The sequence below is a fragment of the Tribolium castaneum genome, chromosome 6 (genome assembly GCF_031307605.1).
Source record: "Tribolium castaneum strain GA2 chromosome 6, icTriCast1.1, whole genome shotgun sequence".
Lineage (NCBI taxonomy): Eukaryota > Metazoa > Arthropoda > Insecta > Coleoptera > Tenebrionidae > Tribolium > Tribolium castaneum.
Genome location: NC_087399.1, coordinates 10191678 through 10206843, shown reverse-complemented (window position 1 = coordinate 10206843; position 15166 = coordinate 10191678). Strand labels below are relative to the sequence as shown.

At 31.0% G+C, this 15166-nt stretch overlaps 2 protein-coding genes across 2 annotated transcripts; both read right to left on the bottom strand.

Moving 5' to 3' along the window:
- Nucleotides 1-32: 32 nt before the first annotated feature.
- On the bottom strand, nt 33-5544 carry LOC103313790 (uncharacterized). Its single transcript, XM_008197960.3, has 7 exons — nt 5437-5544; nt 4386-4459; nt 4011-4336; nt 3190-3397; nt 2937-3118; nt 2728-2881; nt 33-2482 (listed from the first exon to the last, which is right to left on the bottom strand). Coding segments are annotated over exons 1-7 (1095 nt in total). The 5' UTR covers nt 5439-5544; the 3' UTR covers nt 33-2333.
- A 2216-nt stretch (nt 5545-7760) lies between these two features.
- Nucleotides 7761-9519, bottom strand: Tektin-A (Tektin A). Its single transcript, XM_968071.5, has 4 exons — nt 9047-9519; nt 8249-8993; nt 8042-8196; nt 7761-7995 (listed from the first exon to the last, which is right to left on the bottom strand). Exons 1-4 carry the CDS (start codon nt 9424-9426, stop codon nt 7782-7784), a joined length of 1494 nt encoding a protein of 497 aa, XP_973164.1. The 5' UTR covers nt 9427-9519; the 3' UTR covers nt 7761-7781.
- Between the last annotated feature and the right edge of the window lie 5647 nt (nt 9520-15166).

The window sequence follows — 15166 nt, the reverse complement described above, 5'->3', positions numbered from 1 at the left end:
ACAGGGCACTAAATAATAAACAGATTTATCAGTTTGTGTTAAAAATATATTTCTGTGTTACGAGTAAAGACTTTTAGAACAGATTTACAAAACTGGAAGTTCTTATAGACAATAGATATTTTATTCATGCATACAGTATAGGGCCAATAAAGTTTCATTATTTTGTTGATTTGTGATTTTTGTAAAAAATCCTAAAACAGGTCAATTTTTGTTTTTTAATGCCCACAATTTGCACAGCCACCTCTGATCTCTGATATTTTTTCAAATGTATAACGTTATAGTATATATCAAATGATAAATATATGTTATATTATACAGGCTGTTTACGGTCTAGGAGTCAAAACTTTACCTAGTACTAAAACCGTGTAGAAATAAGGTAACTGCGAAAAAAAACTCAGGGAATTGTTATTTTTAAGAATGTTATTTAACTTCGAATTATTGGTACAGGGTTTAAGGGTCAATGAAATGATTTTTTGTTAAAGTAAAATTTAATTGTAACAAATAAGAATACTGTAACCACGACATTGAAAAACTTCACTTTATAATTTTGACACTGTCATAATTTCATTTGACTTTACTTTAAATTTAATCAGAATTTAAATCCGCTGGTTCTCTGTGTGATCAACTATTACTGAAATAATAAATTCGTTGTCATGATTAGGACTTACGGCGAAGCACAAGCTAATAGTAAATGTTGTAGTTGAAGTAGCAGTTCACAAACAAATACTGAAAATTGAATGATTTTTTTGTTGTAATGTAAATTTTTATTTTTTATAGCGTTTTGGGATTCTTATATCACTCATATCATCTTTTTTAAGTTTCAGTCCCATGACTGTAAACACCTTGTATGATATATATGAACGAGCACTTTGAAAACAATACAACGCACTATTTGTTTTTTGAATACGTGTTTTCAAAGCCTACGTGATAAAAAAAACTTTTTTTATAAGTTGAAGAGTATTTATTGCACCGTTCTTTTTCGGGCAAATAGCATAATGTTTGTAACATGCATTTCTAAATTTTTGTTGTGATCTCCATTTGAAAAAAAAGTTTAAGGTGGCTGTGCCAATCATACAGCAAATAAACAAAAATCACATGCATCAAATGATGCGCAAGGAAAAACATGAATTGACTTGTTTCAGGTTTCAGAATTTTTACTAAGTCATCAATTTACAAAATAATAAATTGATTCCTTTTATTGGAACTATATTATTGTACGGACTGTTTATAAAAGAGTGTAGGATTTTAGGTGGTTCTGGAATTTGAATTTGTCTCATTTAATTATTTTGAAAAGTACCAACTTTTATCTACTCAGGTAACTAGTACAACCAAATTTTTCATATACTAACATTGTTTGTTTTTTGTGTAAAGAAGCGGCAAACTTTTAATACCTTTTACGATCCTACATTCATTTATTATAGACAGATTGTACAATTAATTAGTTAAGAATAATTTACAAATAATACTTATCATGAGATAGAAAATGTACTGAACTATAACAAGTCTTGAAAGGGAAGTGTAACTTTAAACTTTAGCCATATTTCTATTCAAAACATAATGTTGCAAAAGACAGTAGAGGAGAGTGAGGAGACTAAAGAGGTGTACAGAAATACTGTTTCTATGTGAGCAAATAAACATTTAAAAAATTCTTAGACAAACTTCTCCCGAAATTTTGCTATACCTGTTGATTATCTCCACTCCCCATTTATTTTTTCACTTGTTAAAGTAGCATTCTACAATGTTAAGTGGTAAAAAAACACCACTTCGGAACAATTTACATTAAGCAAGGAATAAATTCTTGAAAGTTTTTATCTGTGTATGGCTAAAATTCCGCAGGCACGGTTTGCTCTAATTCTGTTCATTTTCGATCTATTGTTACATATAGCTAATAAATACATAGCATAAATAATTAATTAGCTAACAGTCACTACACAATACAGTACAAAAATAAGTAATTGTAATTAATTAAATTGATAATTAAAATCATTATTAATTGAAAAAATGTCTAAATGGTAAAATGAGAGGTGTAAATTTATGGGATAAGGGGAGAATACCACGGCGCTAATAAAAATCGTATACATTCTTCTAGGCGGGGTGAAAAGGGGGAAATTTTTTAAAATGCTATCATTGCTTGACTGCTTTATTTAAATGAGAAAGAAATCATGCAAATTGAAAAAAAAGGAGTTCTTTTTTTAACATTTTTCTATCAGTGCCTCTCTTCGACTTTTGATATACTCGATAGAAATTCTTAATTCAAATATTTTTTATCTGGAATATTGGACGCAAGAGGAATACTGTTTCAGTTTTTGACTTTTTATACCAACACCATGAAATTAATAGATTACAGCAATAATAAACAAACTTACGCCTAAATACAATGAAACTAAGCCAACACATGAACAGTTTTCCGCTTCTGTATTTGATGGATTGCTATTGTTCTTTGTTTCTTTTTTTTTGTTAACCGAAGTCGAAATGGTGGCATCTAAAAATTAATAATTAAATATATTTAATAAATAAATATTATAATATTATAAATAATAAATATAAATTTATTAAATAAATTAATTAAAATTAATTACGTTCTAATCAATAAAAAACTAATAAGTATAAGGTTGGAAATAAATTTGTGACTCAATGCCTATACTAAAAAAATTGTTATAAAATGTTTCAGAATCAAATACATATTCGCTAAACTGACAAGAAATACAAAACAGTAAGTATACGTACGATATGTTGCTGTCCAAGGTCTGTCAGTGTTCACAAGTTTTGTCTTATTGTAACATCCAAAAATTTCTAACTTACAGTTGCTATATGTTGTTTGTTTCTTTGATGATAGTTCAATTACTTTCCATCCAGTGGTAAAGAAATCATTTGAAAATGACTACAAAAATACTGATGGGTAGAAGATTATATTTTTTTAAATATTTATAAAATACCAGACGAGGCCCTTGATCAGGTGGCACTATTTTACTGCAAACAATTTCATTGTCACAAGTTAACAGTAATTTCATTTCGCAATAGTATGATTGCAAGGCTCGCAAATATACGGATTCACCTCTTTTCAAACTAAAATTTTCTGATTGTCGTTGAATGTCCTCACCTGTTGTCGTCACCTGAACTAAAACAACCTCTTGTAAGAATTTAAAAAAATATTAAAAATCTGAAAAACTTTTGTAATAATAAACTCACATTTTGCATAAGCAAAATTTCTTTTCCTATCACCTTGCACAACTACTCTCTTGATGTCAATACGATTATTAAAATCGGCACATCTTGTTATTTTTTGTTTAAACTGAACTAGAAGAAATATTGTCGATGATGTTTTTTTCCAAGAGATGTACACAATATTGTCTGGCAGTGGTGATTGCTTTTCATTATGTTCTTCATCTTCAATTACCTACAAAGAATTTAGAATCGAAAACCAATTTTAGCCTTACATCATACGTTTTCTGAAATTTGGTGATGCAATAAATGTGTAAAACATCACTATTATTCATAAATTTAAATTAAATGACCACAACCACAGAACAAACCGGAAATTTGCAACTGATTATGGAAAAAATGAAGTCAACAGGATAAAACGTGAATTACACTGCTTTTTGTAATTTGGCGCCAATTTGGTGCATTAATAGACATATTAAAGCACTCAACGTTATAAAGTGCGATATCATAATAGTCATTATTTGACGAAACATTTTACGAAAATTTTTAGGGTGGCAGGAGGCAAATTTGCGACTGTATTTTTGACAAATTCTAAGAGCGTTTTTGCAAGATTACCTTTATTATTATCTATACACCTGTTTTTTGACCGAATTTAGATAAAACATAAATTTTAAATCAATTTTTCACTTTCAAAATCGTCACAAAAATGCCTAAAACCCCTAAAATAACAATTTATGTTTGAAAATGGCAAAAACCTTGTTTTTTAATATACTGAATAATCATACAATGTAATTATTATTACAATGACAAATTATTTTATATTACAAATAACAAGTTTTGAAACTTACTCCTTCAATGCAATCTTCTAATATATTACAAGAGTTCTCCTTCCTACATTTTCCAATCATCACCACGCTCGTATTTGAAACGAAAATCTTGTAATTCGGAAAATCTGGAAATCGTGATTCGTAGAGATGAAATGTTGTCGTTCGAATGTCATCGATTTTAACGTATACATTTTCCTCGGTTTTGTTAAACTCAGTTTCCAAAACTGTGTAGCGAGGAAACAATGTATAAGTGTTGGCAAAAGCTAAAGATTGAACAAATTGCTTCGTAACTAATGGGGATCCCTGCTCGAAATATAATGTTTCGAGATTTTTACGAAATAAAACATCTGGAATGTTAATTAAATTACAAAAAAAGTGCAGTCAATATTAATTTACCTTCAGCGAAACAGTGAAAACAAAAAGTAACGAAAAAAGTTAAAGTTATTTTCCAAGAAACTACTCGTACGAACCTAGAACATAAAATAACATACCTATATAAGTATAACATAAGAATCACATTTTTTCAGATGTCAGTTATTCTTGTAATGATCCTTATAATACAAAACCAAAATTATAAAATACGAAGTGACCCAGAATGACTGTTTCGGTTGGTGACCGATTTGAAAATACATTTGAAAGCACCTAGGCACTAAAAGGGCACTAAAAGTTCTTTTACATGGTGACAGAAAATTTTAAAATAAACACAAAGGTGCTTTTAGACTTTTTGTATGCCGCATGGTTTTGAAATCACACACGCAGTGAAATACATAGCTTTCCGTTTGAAATAGGAAAGTTGATAGCGACTTCCGGTATAACCGGAAGTGTAAAAATGTTTGACAATATTTTCATTTTGCAGGATCTAATAAAAGATTATAGTTGTATATAAATTTTCAGATATCTATCATTATTACAATTTTTATTTACAATTATTACACTATTTAAATAATGGTTACACAGAGAATTATTTTACTATGTTTCCTTGCATGTATGTATTTACCTAGGATAAAATTTTGTCGATTTATTTAAGAACCATATAAGATTAATTTGTTACAAGATTTTTACAAAATTAAAACATCTTTCAGTACAGATTTTTAATTTTTGAAGTTAATATTACAGTTTGTACAGACTGTTTCAAGTTTTAGTGCCAGTGAAAAAATAAATATTTCTATAATTTGTTTCATAACCATAAAAACGCCAATGTTGCATTTTACCAAATTATTTTTTTTTAATGAGATTGATAAAATAGTAAAATATGTAGTTATCCTTTCTTGAAAGGATAAATTATATTAGCTATAATTTTTTTGAAGTGCTTGAATAATTTATAACAGTTTATTTTGAGAAAAAATACTACGTTGGCGTTTTCATAGTTTTGAAACAACTAATAGTAGCCCAAAAGAAAAAAACTTATATCGCAAACGTTTATTTGTATATTATATTTCTCACTTACATTTTGGTATTCGCCGAATATTTTGCACGACTTCAGTCATTTTCTACGATTGCTTTACAACTATTTTGTTTGAGTTTGCTACATATTTGCTCATAGTTTACACATCCGTAACTGCACCTATTATTTCTCCAGATTTATGTTATGACTCAACTAATTTGTTAAGGGAAATGTTTTGAAGACACGATCTTAGGTATTTATACCGGATGATTTAAAAGTACCGGACCATCTCTCGGGTGCTGATAAAGGACATCAAACTAAATTAAAAGTTCCTATGAGAAAAAATTGTATGAGACTTTTTTCACGAGATTAGCTCTTCAAATTTAAATTTTTAAGTTTGAATCACCCTGTAAGTGCGTTAAGGGCCATGCAGCAAAACACTCCATTTTCATAATTAAGGTGCGGCTTCTCTGTAGAGCGGCAACTATAATAAATAATACAGCATTTTGTGGATTACCTACAAATTACAAGCAAATACAGGGTGTTTCACATAATTTTACGATGCAATCGATAATATATATTTCGATGTGAACTCGATTAGGTACAAATTTTGTTTTTGTTTTTTAAGTTGCCAGTGCCTTGAAAAAAATAATTCGGTAAATTGCGACGTTGGCGTTTTTATAAATTTTTATTTATTTTAATTTTTTTATATAAAAAATTTATATTATTTGATTTAAAATATTATAGTTATGTTTTGAAATAATTCTACGTCTTGTAAGCTTTTGTTATATGCAACTACCAAAACACTTCTCCCAACATGTCCTCTAATTGCAATTTTTAGTAATTTTCGATTTAGATGCAACTGTTGGCAAGAACCGCCATTCTGTCAATTTTTTGGGGGATAAGATAATTGGGGTCAGTGTTGGGCAAAATGTAATCTAATTAATAATTGATAATTACAATCAACCTGTAATTTGTAAGAGATTACTCAAGTAATGTGAGTAATTAATTACAGAATAATCTAATTACAATGTAATCTGATTACTTTATTCAATTAATTTATACATAACAGTAATTCCTTTTTTATTAAATATATTTTTAAAGATATACCATAAAAGAGGTATTGGGACTATTCAGGAAAGCTTAGATACCAATTTTGTTGGATCTAACTTAAAAAATGACGAATTTTTATTTTGCACCGCCGTAGAGGTGGAATTTCCAAAATGTCTAAAACATGCGTTTTTTATTTTTTACCGAAATCTCAAACACCAATTTTTATAAAGATACCTAATTTAAAACAATTACAAATTTTTATGTAATTTTTAACCTCTGTTTTATGATATACTAAGTGTCTCAAAATTGACGCTCGTGCTTTGGCAGTTTTTTTTTAAACAGCCTGTATGCGTATATGACGGATATTCTGGAATTCAAACTTAAATACCTCATTTAACCTCCTCAGGAAATGGATTTCTAAAATAATGTTTTAATGTAATTAATTACAAAATAATCCAATACTTTTCAATTGAATTAATACGTAATTATTAGTTACAGCTAATAAAAAAGTAATTGCAATTACAATGTAATTGAATACAAAGTAATCAGATTACAATGAAATTAGATTAATCAGTAATTGAATTAATAATTTAGTTACATTGTAATCTGACTACGCCCAACTGTGCCATTTTCTATTAGCGGATCTTGCGGCACGAAAAGATATGTTGTCATCCCTCTATTTAAGATTTGCCTCTGTATGGCTACAGGGGTGTCATAGATCAGGAACTTGTCAAAACCTCAGAAGAAAAACTGCAATGGGGCTAAATTCGAACTTTATGCAGGTCAACTGCGATAGGTTCTCCTCTCCTAGGAAATTGTTTATTGACAAAAATGTGCTTCGAAAAGGATGTTGATGATTTGGAAAGTGCTCAGTATAAAGGCCTCAGGTTTTCTAGCGTTGCTTCTTGTTTCGCCATAAACAAATCCATGTCAGAATACTCTTCAGTGTTTTGGCTCCAAAGGCAAAACGGCTCATTTGCGACTAGGGGTTTATAAGCAAATTTTTTTATTTTGATAACCGCTATAAGACCCCAGCGTTTGGCAACATATTTATGAATCATCTTGTATATATGTTACCATCACTAAGACAATACTTGAGTATAACAGATCAAGAAGAAATAAATTTTATTATGGGGAAGTATAAAAGAAGACAGAAGAGATACATAAAAGTGCATTTATTACTTATCAGCAATTAAATTTATATAATTTTATTTTACTTTATCTTGTTTACTATTGAGGAACACCCTACAGCCGGTTATTTCTTTCATCAGTTCATTACTATTAACATTTTTTAAGTTTTACGAAGAGGTGAAAGCAATTTAAATAAAAACAAGTCAAATTTTTCCAACATTTATTTAATACCCTGACAGTGCTGTTGCCGACGGATAATGTGACCGAATCCATTGTGTCCTTCCTTTATCAATCTCCACAGTTTGCCGTTTGAGCATGATTTCCCGTTCAATATCATTTCGAGCTGTAATTAAATGGGCTTGCGATTCTTGAGCTTGCTTTAACTGAGCTTGAAGCGCAGCAATATTTTCTTTAATAAATTTCACTTCTTCAATAATCCTACACAAATTGTTTTAATTAAAATTTGAAACACATAAATAAATACCCGATATGTGGAGCATCACGACAATTTTCAACTCTCGGACGCCCCAATCGATTATCAAGACGAGTCTGTGCCTTTTTCATCGGAAGATCCATTCGTCGAATTGCACTTTGCAAATCGATTACGAGAATTTCGACGTCCGCCAAATCCCTCAAAATCTAGTAGAACAAACACAAAATTATCAAGTTTTTATCATCTCTCTAAACTCACTTTCTTCAATTCGAGTTCCAACTTTTGCAAAATTTCCTCAACACAAGCAACCCTCCGCGACAGTGCCAATTCCACCCGATCTGCCTGCGAGCGCAAATCTCTCGCCGCATTGATCAAAATCGCGTCCAGAGTGGCCCTCAACCTCTCCGATCTCTGCCTCGTAGCCTTCGCTTCAGACAAGGTTTCTTCCGTGAAATGCGTCCAATATTCAGGTGTCGACTGATCCTCCGGAAAAATCACAGCTCCGGGTTTAAACAACATCGTGTTCGAAGTGTTCGTCAAGGAGATATTCAACGCTTCGATCTCATGAGCCACAGTTTTGTCGCTCCAGTCATACTCGAGCCGTTGTTTGGCTGTTTTATCTTCGAGAAGTTGCGCTTCGATGTCTTTGAGGGTCCTGGTGAAGGTTTCCCGAATTTCCGCAGTGAGGGCCAATTCTTTGATGAGCTCAACTTCGACTTCGTCTCGGACGAGTTCGGTGTCCAAACGACCAGTTCTACGCTCTAAACATTCACCAGAGATTGATTCGGGCATTTGGAGCACCCTTGAGGCTTGTTTAAGCCGAAAACGTTGCTCTTCAGTCAAGGTGATTTCTTCAGAAATTGCTTCGATCTCAGCCTCTAATTCGCATTTCCAACGGAACAGTTCTTGTTCCCTCTGACGTAGTCTTTTAGTGTTGTCTTCTTGGTTTTTATCAACATCGGCCGAAGTTTGTTGAAGACATTGACGCCCATTCCAGTCAACTCTAAACGAGATACAAAGTCAATTTTTTACCACTGAAATTACCAAAATTAATACAAATTCATTTTATGCTGCTCTTTCGCCGACATCTCCAAAACATCTTTATTGTGCTTCCGCCACTCTCCTTCACTATAACGTGCAATGGAATACTTATCAACCACAGGTCTGGTGCCCGTAAGTCCAGCCAAAGGGCTCCAGTCGACTCGTCCGGTGGCCCATGGGCCGATGGGTCCCATTTGGCCTTCCTGGATCGAAGGGATGGCATCTTCTGGTTGCGGCAAGTAACATGGAGCTGGGGGCGATGGAACGGGTCTCAAAGGATTGGGGACTGGGGGCTGGGAGTTTGGGTCGAGTTCGGGGGAAACCGGGGATTGGGATTCGGGATTATTGGCGGTGGGACAAGTAGTGCAGCAGGGATGCTTGACGTTGGCTGACATTTTCAACGCGGACTTTTGAAGGATAACATGCGTTTCTAGGGCGGGTTGTAGGTCGTCAGCATAGTCGTCAGGGTGGAGGAGAATATTGACAAAACAAAATTAAAACCATTTATTAACCCATTTACGTAAAACACGAATATAGGAGAAATTATAGCAGATTTAATTATACAACGTTCACTCAATATCTAGAAACCATAAACTGGGATAATCTGTCAAAATTAACAACGGCAGAAGACAAATTTAACGAATTCTTTAAAATATTTTTGGATGGTTTTAATACCATCTTTAACTACACCTTCAAAAATAAAAATACAAACCGCAATAAAATACAATCATGGATAGCACCTGATATAAACAAATCTAAAGAACAGTTAATGTTTATCTACTACGCGTATAAATAATATCACACAAGACAGAATAAAGAACTATATACGGAATATAAAAGTAAACATCTACTGTTGCTAAACTCTGCAAAAAAATTCTTCTATGGAAAGAAAATTTTAGTATTAGACAATCGTATAAAAACAATATGGTCTATCATCAAAAGTGAAACTTAAAGTGTTACCAATCAATTAAAACTTCCCACAAATGTTAATGCGGATAATTTTAATGATTTCTTTTTACATAATCCGGAAAATATTATCAAAAATTTAAATAATGGACATAATGATTTTTATAATAATAATAATAATAATAATAATAATAATAATAATAATAATAATAATAATAATAATAATAATAATAATAATAATAATAATAATAATAATAATAATAATAATAATAATAATAATAATAATAATAATAATAATAATAATAATAATAATAACATCTTTATTGTGTTATTACATATAAATATGTTTACACTCGTCAAAGCGGAACCTATACCTGATGATGAGATGTCAAGTGACGAACATACTCATCAAAATTATAAAACGCATTATTTACAAGAAATGCTTTAATTTTCTTTTTAAAACACGAATCAATAAGCTTTTTTATTGTCTCCGGGAGTAAGTTGAAAAACTTGACACCAAAATAGTCTACACCTCTTGATTTGTTAATTCTGGAAAATGCAGATCGTAATAACTCATAGTTTCTAGTGCCGTAAGTATGGTTTGCCATATCGTAGTTTGATAAGCGAGAATCTATAAAAATCAAACTTTACAGAATGTACAGGCATGGCATAGTAAGAATTTTGAGAGAGGAAAAGGCAACACGACAATAACCAAGGTCCGCTATCAGTCGGACACACTTACGTTGAAAAGCTAAAATCTCAGAAGCATGTGATGAATGGCCCCAAATAAGAATACCGTACGATATGACACTTTCAATATGTGCGTGATATAGAGTAAGTAATGTGTTAGCCGAAGTGACTATTCGCATCATACGAAGCAAAAACAGATGTTTGGAAACTTTATGTAAAATATAATCAACATGACTATCTCAAGTCATCTTCGAATCAATAATAATGCCTAACAATTTAACTTTAGCCCTGTTTTCCAGAGGTTTAAGCGAACATAAAACAGTTTGAGTTTTGTCAGTGTTGATTACAAGCTTATTAGAGGAGATCCAGTTAGAAACAGACTCATGAGCCACCTTATCAGCCAAGCTAAGAGAAGTTAAATCGCTACTTCTATTAATAACAGTACTGTCATCAGCAAAAAGTACCGTATGACCATTGGAATACGCATGAGGCAAATCATTAATAAAAATCAAAAATAGCAGCGGTCCAAGAACCTTACTTATATACTTACTTAAATAAAAAATATATCAAAACCAACGCTTCAGTGTTTTTCCAACCCGTCATTGAAGATGACATCCGTATATTAATAAATAAACTTAAAAACAAAACGGCGGAAGATATACATGGTATAAGCATTCATTTAGTTAAAGTGAGTGCTACTCCTATTTTAAGTATTATTACAAATATTATAAACTGTTGTCTGAGCTAAGGTGTATTTTCATCAAAACTTAAAATTAGTAGAGTTTTACCAATATACAAGAAAGGAGACGAAAATGATCTAAAAATTACCGCCAAATATCAATATTGCCAGCATTTTCTAAAATATTAGAATCAGTAATGAGCCAACAGCTCGTAAACTTCTTAGAGAAAAATAAATATCTAAGTCAGCAACAGTTTGGTTTCAGAAAAGGCTACACCACAACCGATGCAATGTTGTCATTAATTAAAAATATTCAAAAAGCATTTGAAAATAAACAAACATATGTAGGTGTATTCACGGACCTTAGCTCTGTATTTGACTGCGTTGATCACGAAATTTTGCTATGAGTAAGGGGAACATGTCTAAAACTGTTTAGATCCTATTTGGAAGATCGACAACAATACGTGAAAATCAACGCATCACTAAGTAAAACAGGACATATAAAATATGGGGTACCTCAGGGGTCCATACTGGGTCCTATTCTCTTTCTAGTTTATATAAATGACAAGAACATCCTAACAATAATGTATGCTGATGATACGTCATAGGTATCCCTATAAACAAGACGAAAAACGTGATACCGATTAAGGAAAAAATGATTTGAGATGCAGATGAGTGTTTTGCAGCCAATAAATTAGCCCTAAATAAAACAAAAACAGTTACAAAAGTATTTGAACTTCAGTCGCAACTTAAACAAATTGAACACATAAAATTTCTTGGACTATTTTTAGACAACAAACTATCGTGGGCACCCCATGTTTATGAAGTTTGCAATAGGTTGTCCACAGCAGTATTTGCAATACGAAAAATAAGAGTAAACGTTAACGAATATGCCGCTTTATCAGCATATTATGCCATGTTTCATTCCCAAATAAATTACAGTATTTTATTGTGGGGAGACGCAGTCTACGTTCATCTCCTTAAGATTCTTGTTTTACAGAAAGCTGCAGTCAGAGCAATAGCCGAAATATGTAGTGATGTTAGTTGCAGAGCATATTTCAAAAAGTACAAAATTATGACACTATTTTCTCTTATTATATTTTATAAAGTTTACTGTGTTAAAAAAAATATCTCAAGTTATCCCTCTTTGGCAGACGTGCATAGTCATGACACATTAACCAAAACAAATCTTGTTAATCCGCGTTTTCGCTTAGCAAAATGTGACAATCTAAGTATACTGCTTTATAACTCTCTATCTCAAAATCTAAAGGATCAACATCTTCCTCTCACAACATTTAAAACTAAATTAATAAATACGTTAACTGAGTGCAGCCTATACAGTATTAATGGATATTTTTCCATGTTTTAAAGTAAATAAATATAATATGGCCCAATCTATACAGTGTGAGTGTGTGTGTGTGTGTGTTATCATTATATTTTTATCTTACTGACAAGTCGATGTATTTCAATATCATACGGCAATAAAACTTATTATTATCATTATTAGCTGTTTCAAAACTATAAAAACGCCTAAGTCGCATTTTAGCGAATTGTTTTTTTTTTAAATAAGATTGATAAAATAGTTATTAATGATCTCTTATTAAAAGAGTAAAGTACATTTAGCTATAAGTTTTTTGAAGTGCATAAATAATTTATAGCAGCTAATTTTGAGAGAAAATGTGACGTTGGCGTTTTTATAGTTTTGAAACAGCCAATAATATTTGTTACTCATTTGTAAACGTCAATAATTTATAGTTTTAAGCAAGAAAGTTTATTTTTACTAGGTGCTAACTTGTAAAAGAGTTTTACAAGTTAGTAGTGTTACGTGTTATTGGAATTTAAATTCAAATCCGATTTTCAAAAATTTTGATGTAGTTGTTAATGATAGTTATGTTAACCCGATGTCCATTACGGAAATAGGATTCCAATATAATTTTTTTATGTTCTTCGATGGATATTTTAGTCATGTTGACAGATAAAGCGATGCTGAAATTATGTATGCAATTCGTTTCATTGCGAATAACTAGATCAAAATTTTAAGCATATTTAAAAAAAAAATTTTTAATAATTTGAAAACTAAAAAACTAAAACTAAAAAAAATTTATTTAATAATGATCACATTGGTTATGATCACCTACCAATTAATGGCCGGTTTACAGAACATTTTAATTGCAATTAAATTTTAATCGCAATTAACTTGACATTATTTTGTCAGTGCATTTTAAATGGCAACTTTATTCGAATTAGTTTAATTTTGAATTAAATCTTAATTTCGCTTTCTGTAAACTGACCCTAATTCTCATATCTCATAACTCGGTCTGGTGTTAGTGATTTGAGACGGTCATTATCGTAGGTAATGATTAGAGCCGTCTAAATGCAAAACTCACTCTTTGACAAAAATTTGAAAAATGGTTTCCTGGCGTTTTTATATTTACAATTTGAACAGCAATTTTATAATTTTATTGTTTTTTTACAAAACTTTTTTTAATAGTGTAAAACTATATAAAAGTTTCGAGTTTAGCGCAAAACTCACTCTTTGGTTTGACACTTCATTTGCAAAACTAACCCTTTACTTTTGGAACCAATTAAAACTGTAAGATAGCATCATGTGACTTTTTGAATTTTCTTACATCAGTTATTGCTGAATTCAAAATTAAAAAAAAAAGTTAGTTTCAACATATTCCCTATCTGCTGCTTAATCGTTTCTTAATTGTTTCAATTAATTTAGGTTTGATTTAATTAAGTAAGTATTTAAATTATTACAATTATTTAGATGAATCAGATGCAAAACTCACTCTTTGCTTTTTGTAAATCTAAATTCCTATTTTATCTGTGAACTACGATTTGTACAACATATAGCGTTCAATTTTTACAGTTATAATAAAGACACATAAAGAAAGACGTCCTCCAAACCTCATTATAACTTTCAAAAATAGATTTTCGCAAATATCTCAAAACTAACTCATTGTCAAAGAGTGACTTTTGCATTTAGACGGCTTTTTGTGTATATTAAACACAATGAAACTTACTGTCAGCGGTATTTATCATTATCATTAAGCCACATTAGAGCATATAGGGAATTTTGTAATTTCTTTACATTAGTACTCTTCATTATTCCATCAATCAGTTTTTTCAAAACTTATAGAAATTTACAAAATAATAAAGAGACATTTGGACTATCTAAATAGTTTTTGTAAGGTTTTGTAACGACATGAGGCGGTTCTTATCGTAGGTAATTGTACGACATGGTAAATTGCGAATATGATCAATTCATACTCCTGACTATTGAATGGAAACTTTTATTCCTGAATGGAAGCGAATGGCCTGGAGACATGGTTGAACCTATCAACGTTTTTCGAGAAAGCAAATGAGAGTAGAATAGTAGGTAAAATGGAAAAATCATGAGTGTAAAACGGAGAAGCTCTTGCTCTTTACGTCGTCTGTTTACAAGACAGTAAGTTCTATTTACTCGTTGCTAACACAACTCGATGGTAAGTAAATCTATTTATAATTACAGTAATTACTCTTACTTCTAGGTCTTACTTGTTTAAATTTTGACCGCAGTTCATTATCACTAAAACATCAGATATCTATTACACATAATACACATTGAGAATTAATAATTTATCATAAAAGATAAAGGATACATAGTCATTTGATTAGAATGAGTAAGCTAGAAGCCACAATATGTTTAATGCTCAAAATCAACACGATTCGGTAAGTGATTAAATGTTTTAATAATCACATTCAAAGCTAATCAATTATTTCACAAGCCTATGGCAACGATTTGGCAAAATTTTTCCGCACTTAGAATGGGCGACATTCCTTTCGTCATTTTATTAATCAGTGTTTTGCAGGTA

What these genes read in the sequence shown, in the direction of transcription:
- LOC103313790 (XM_008197960.3), bottom strand. An exon ending in CTGATCAAGGGCCTCGTCTG is followed by an intron (nt 2,882 to 2,936) that starts GTATTTTATAAA and finishes GTATTTTTGTAG; the next exon opens with TCATTTTCAAATGATTTCTT. An exon ending in ACCTTGGACAGCAACATATC is followed by an intron (nt 2,483 to 2,727) that starts GTACGTATACTT and finishes ATTAATTTTTAG; the next exon opens with ATGCCACCATTTCGACTTCG.
- Tektin-A (XM_968071.5), bottom strand. Translation starts at nt 9,426, where the DNA reads ATGTCAGCCAACGTCAAGCATCCCTGCTGCACTACTTGTCCCACCGCC. An exon ending in GAGCAGCATAAAATGAATTT is followed by an intron (nt 8,994 to 9,046) that starts GTATTAATTTTG and finishes TATCTCGTTTAG; the next exon opens with AGTTGACTGGAATGGGCGTC. An exon ending in CGTGATGCTCCACATATCGG is followed by an intron (nt 7,996 to 8,041) that starts GTATTTATTTAT and finishes CAATTTGTGTAG; the next exon opens with GATTATTGAAGAAGTGAAAT.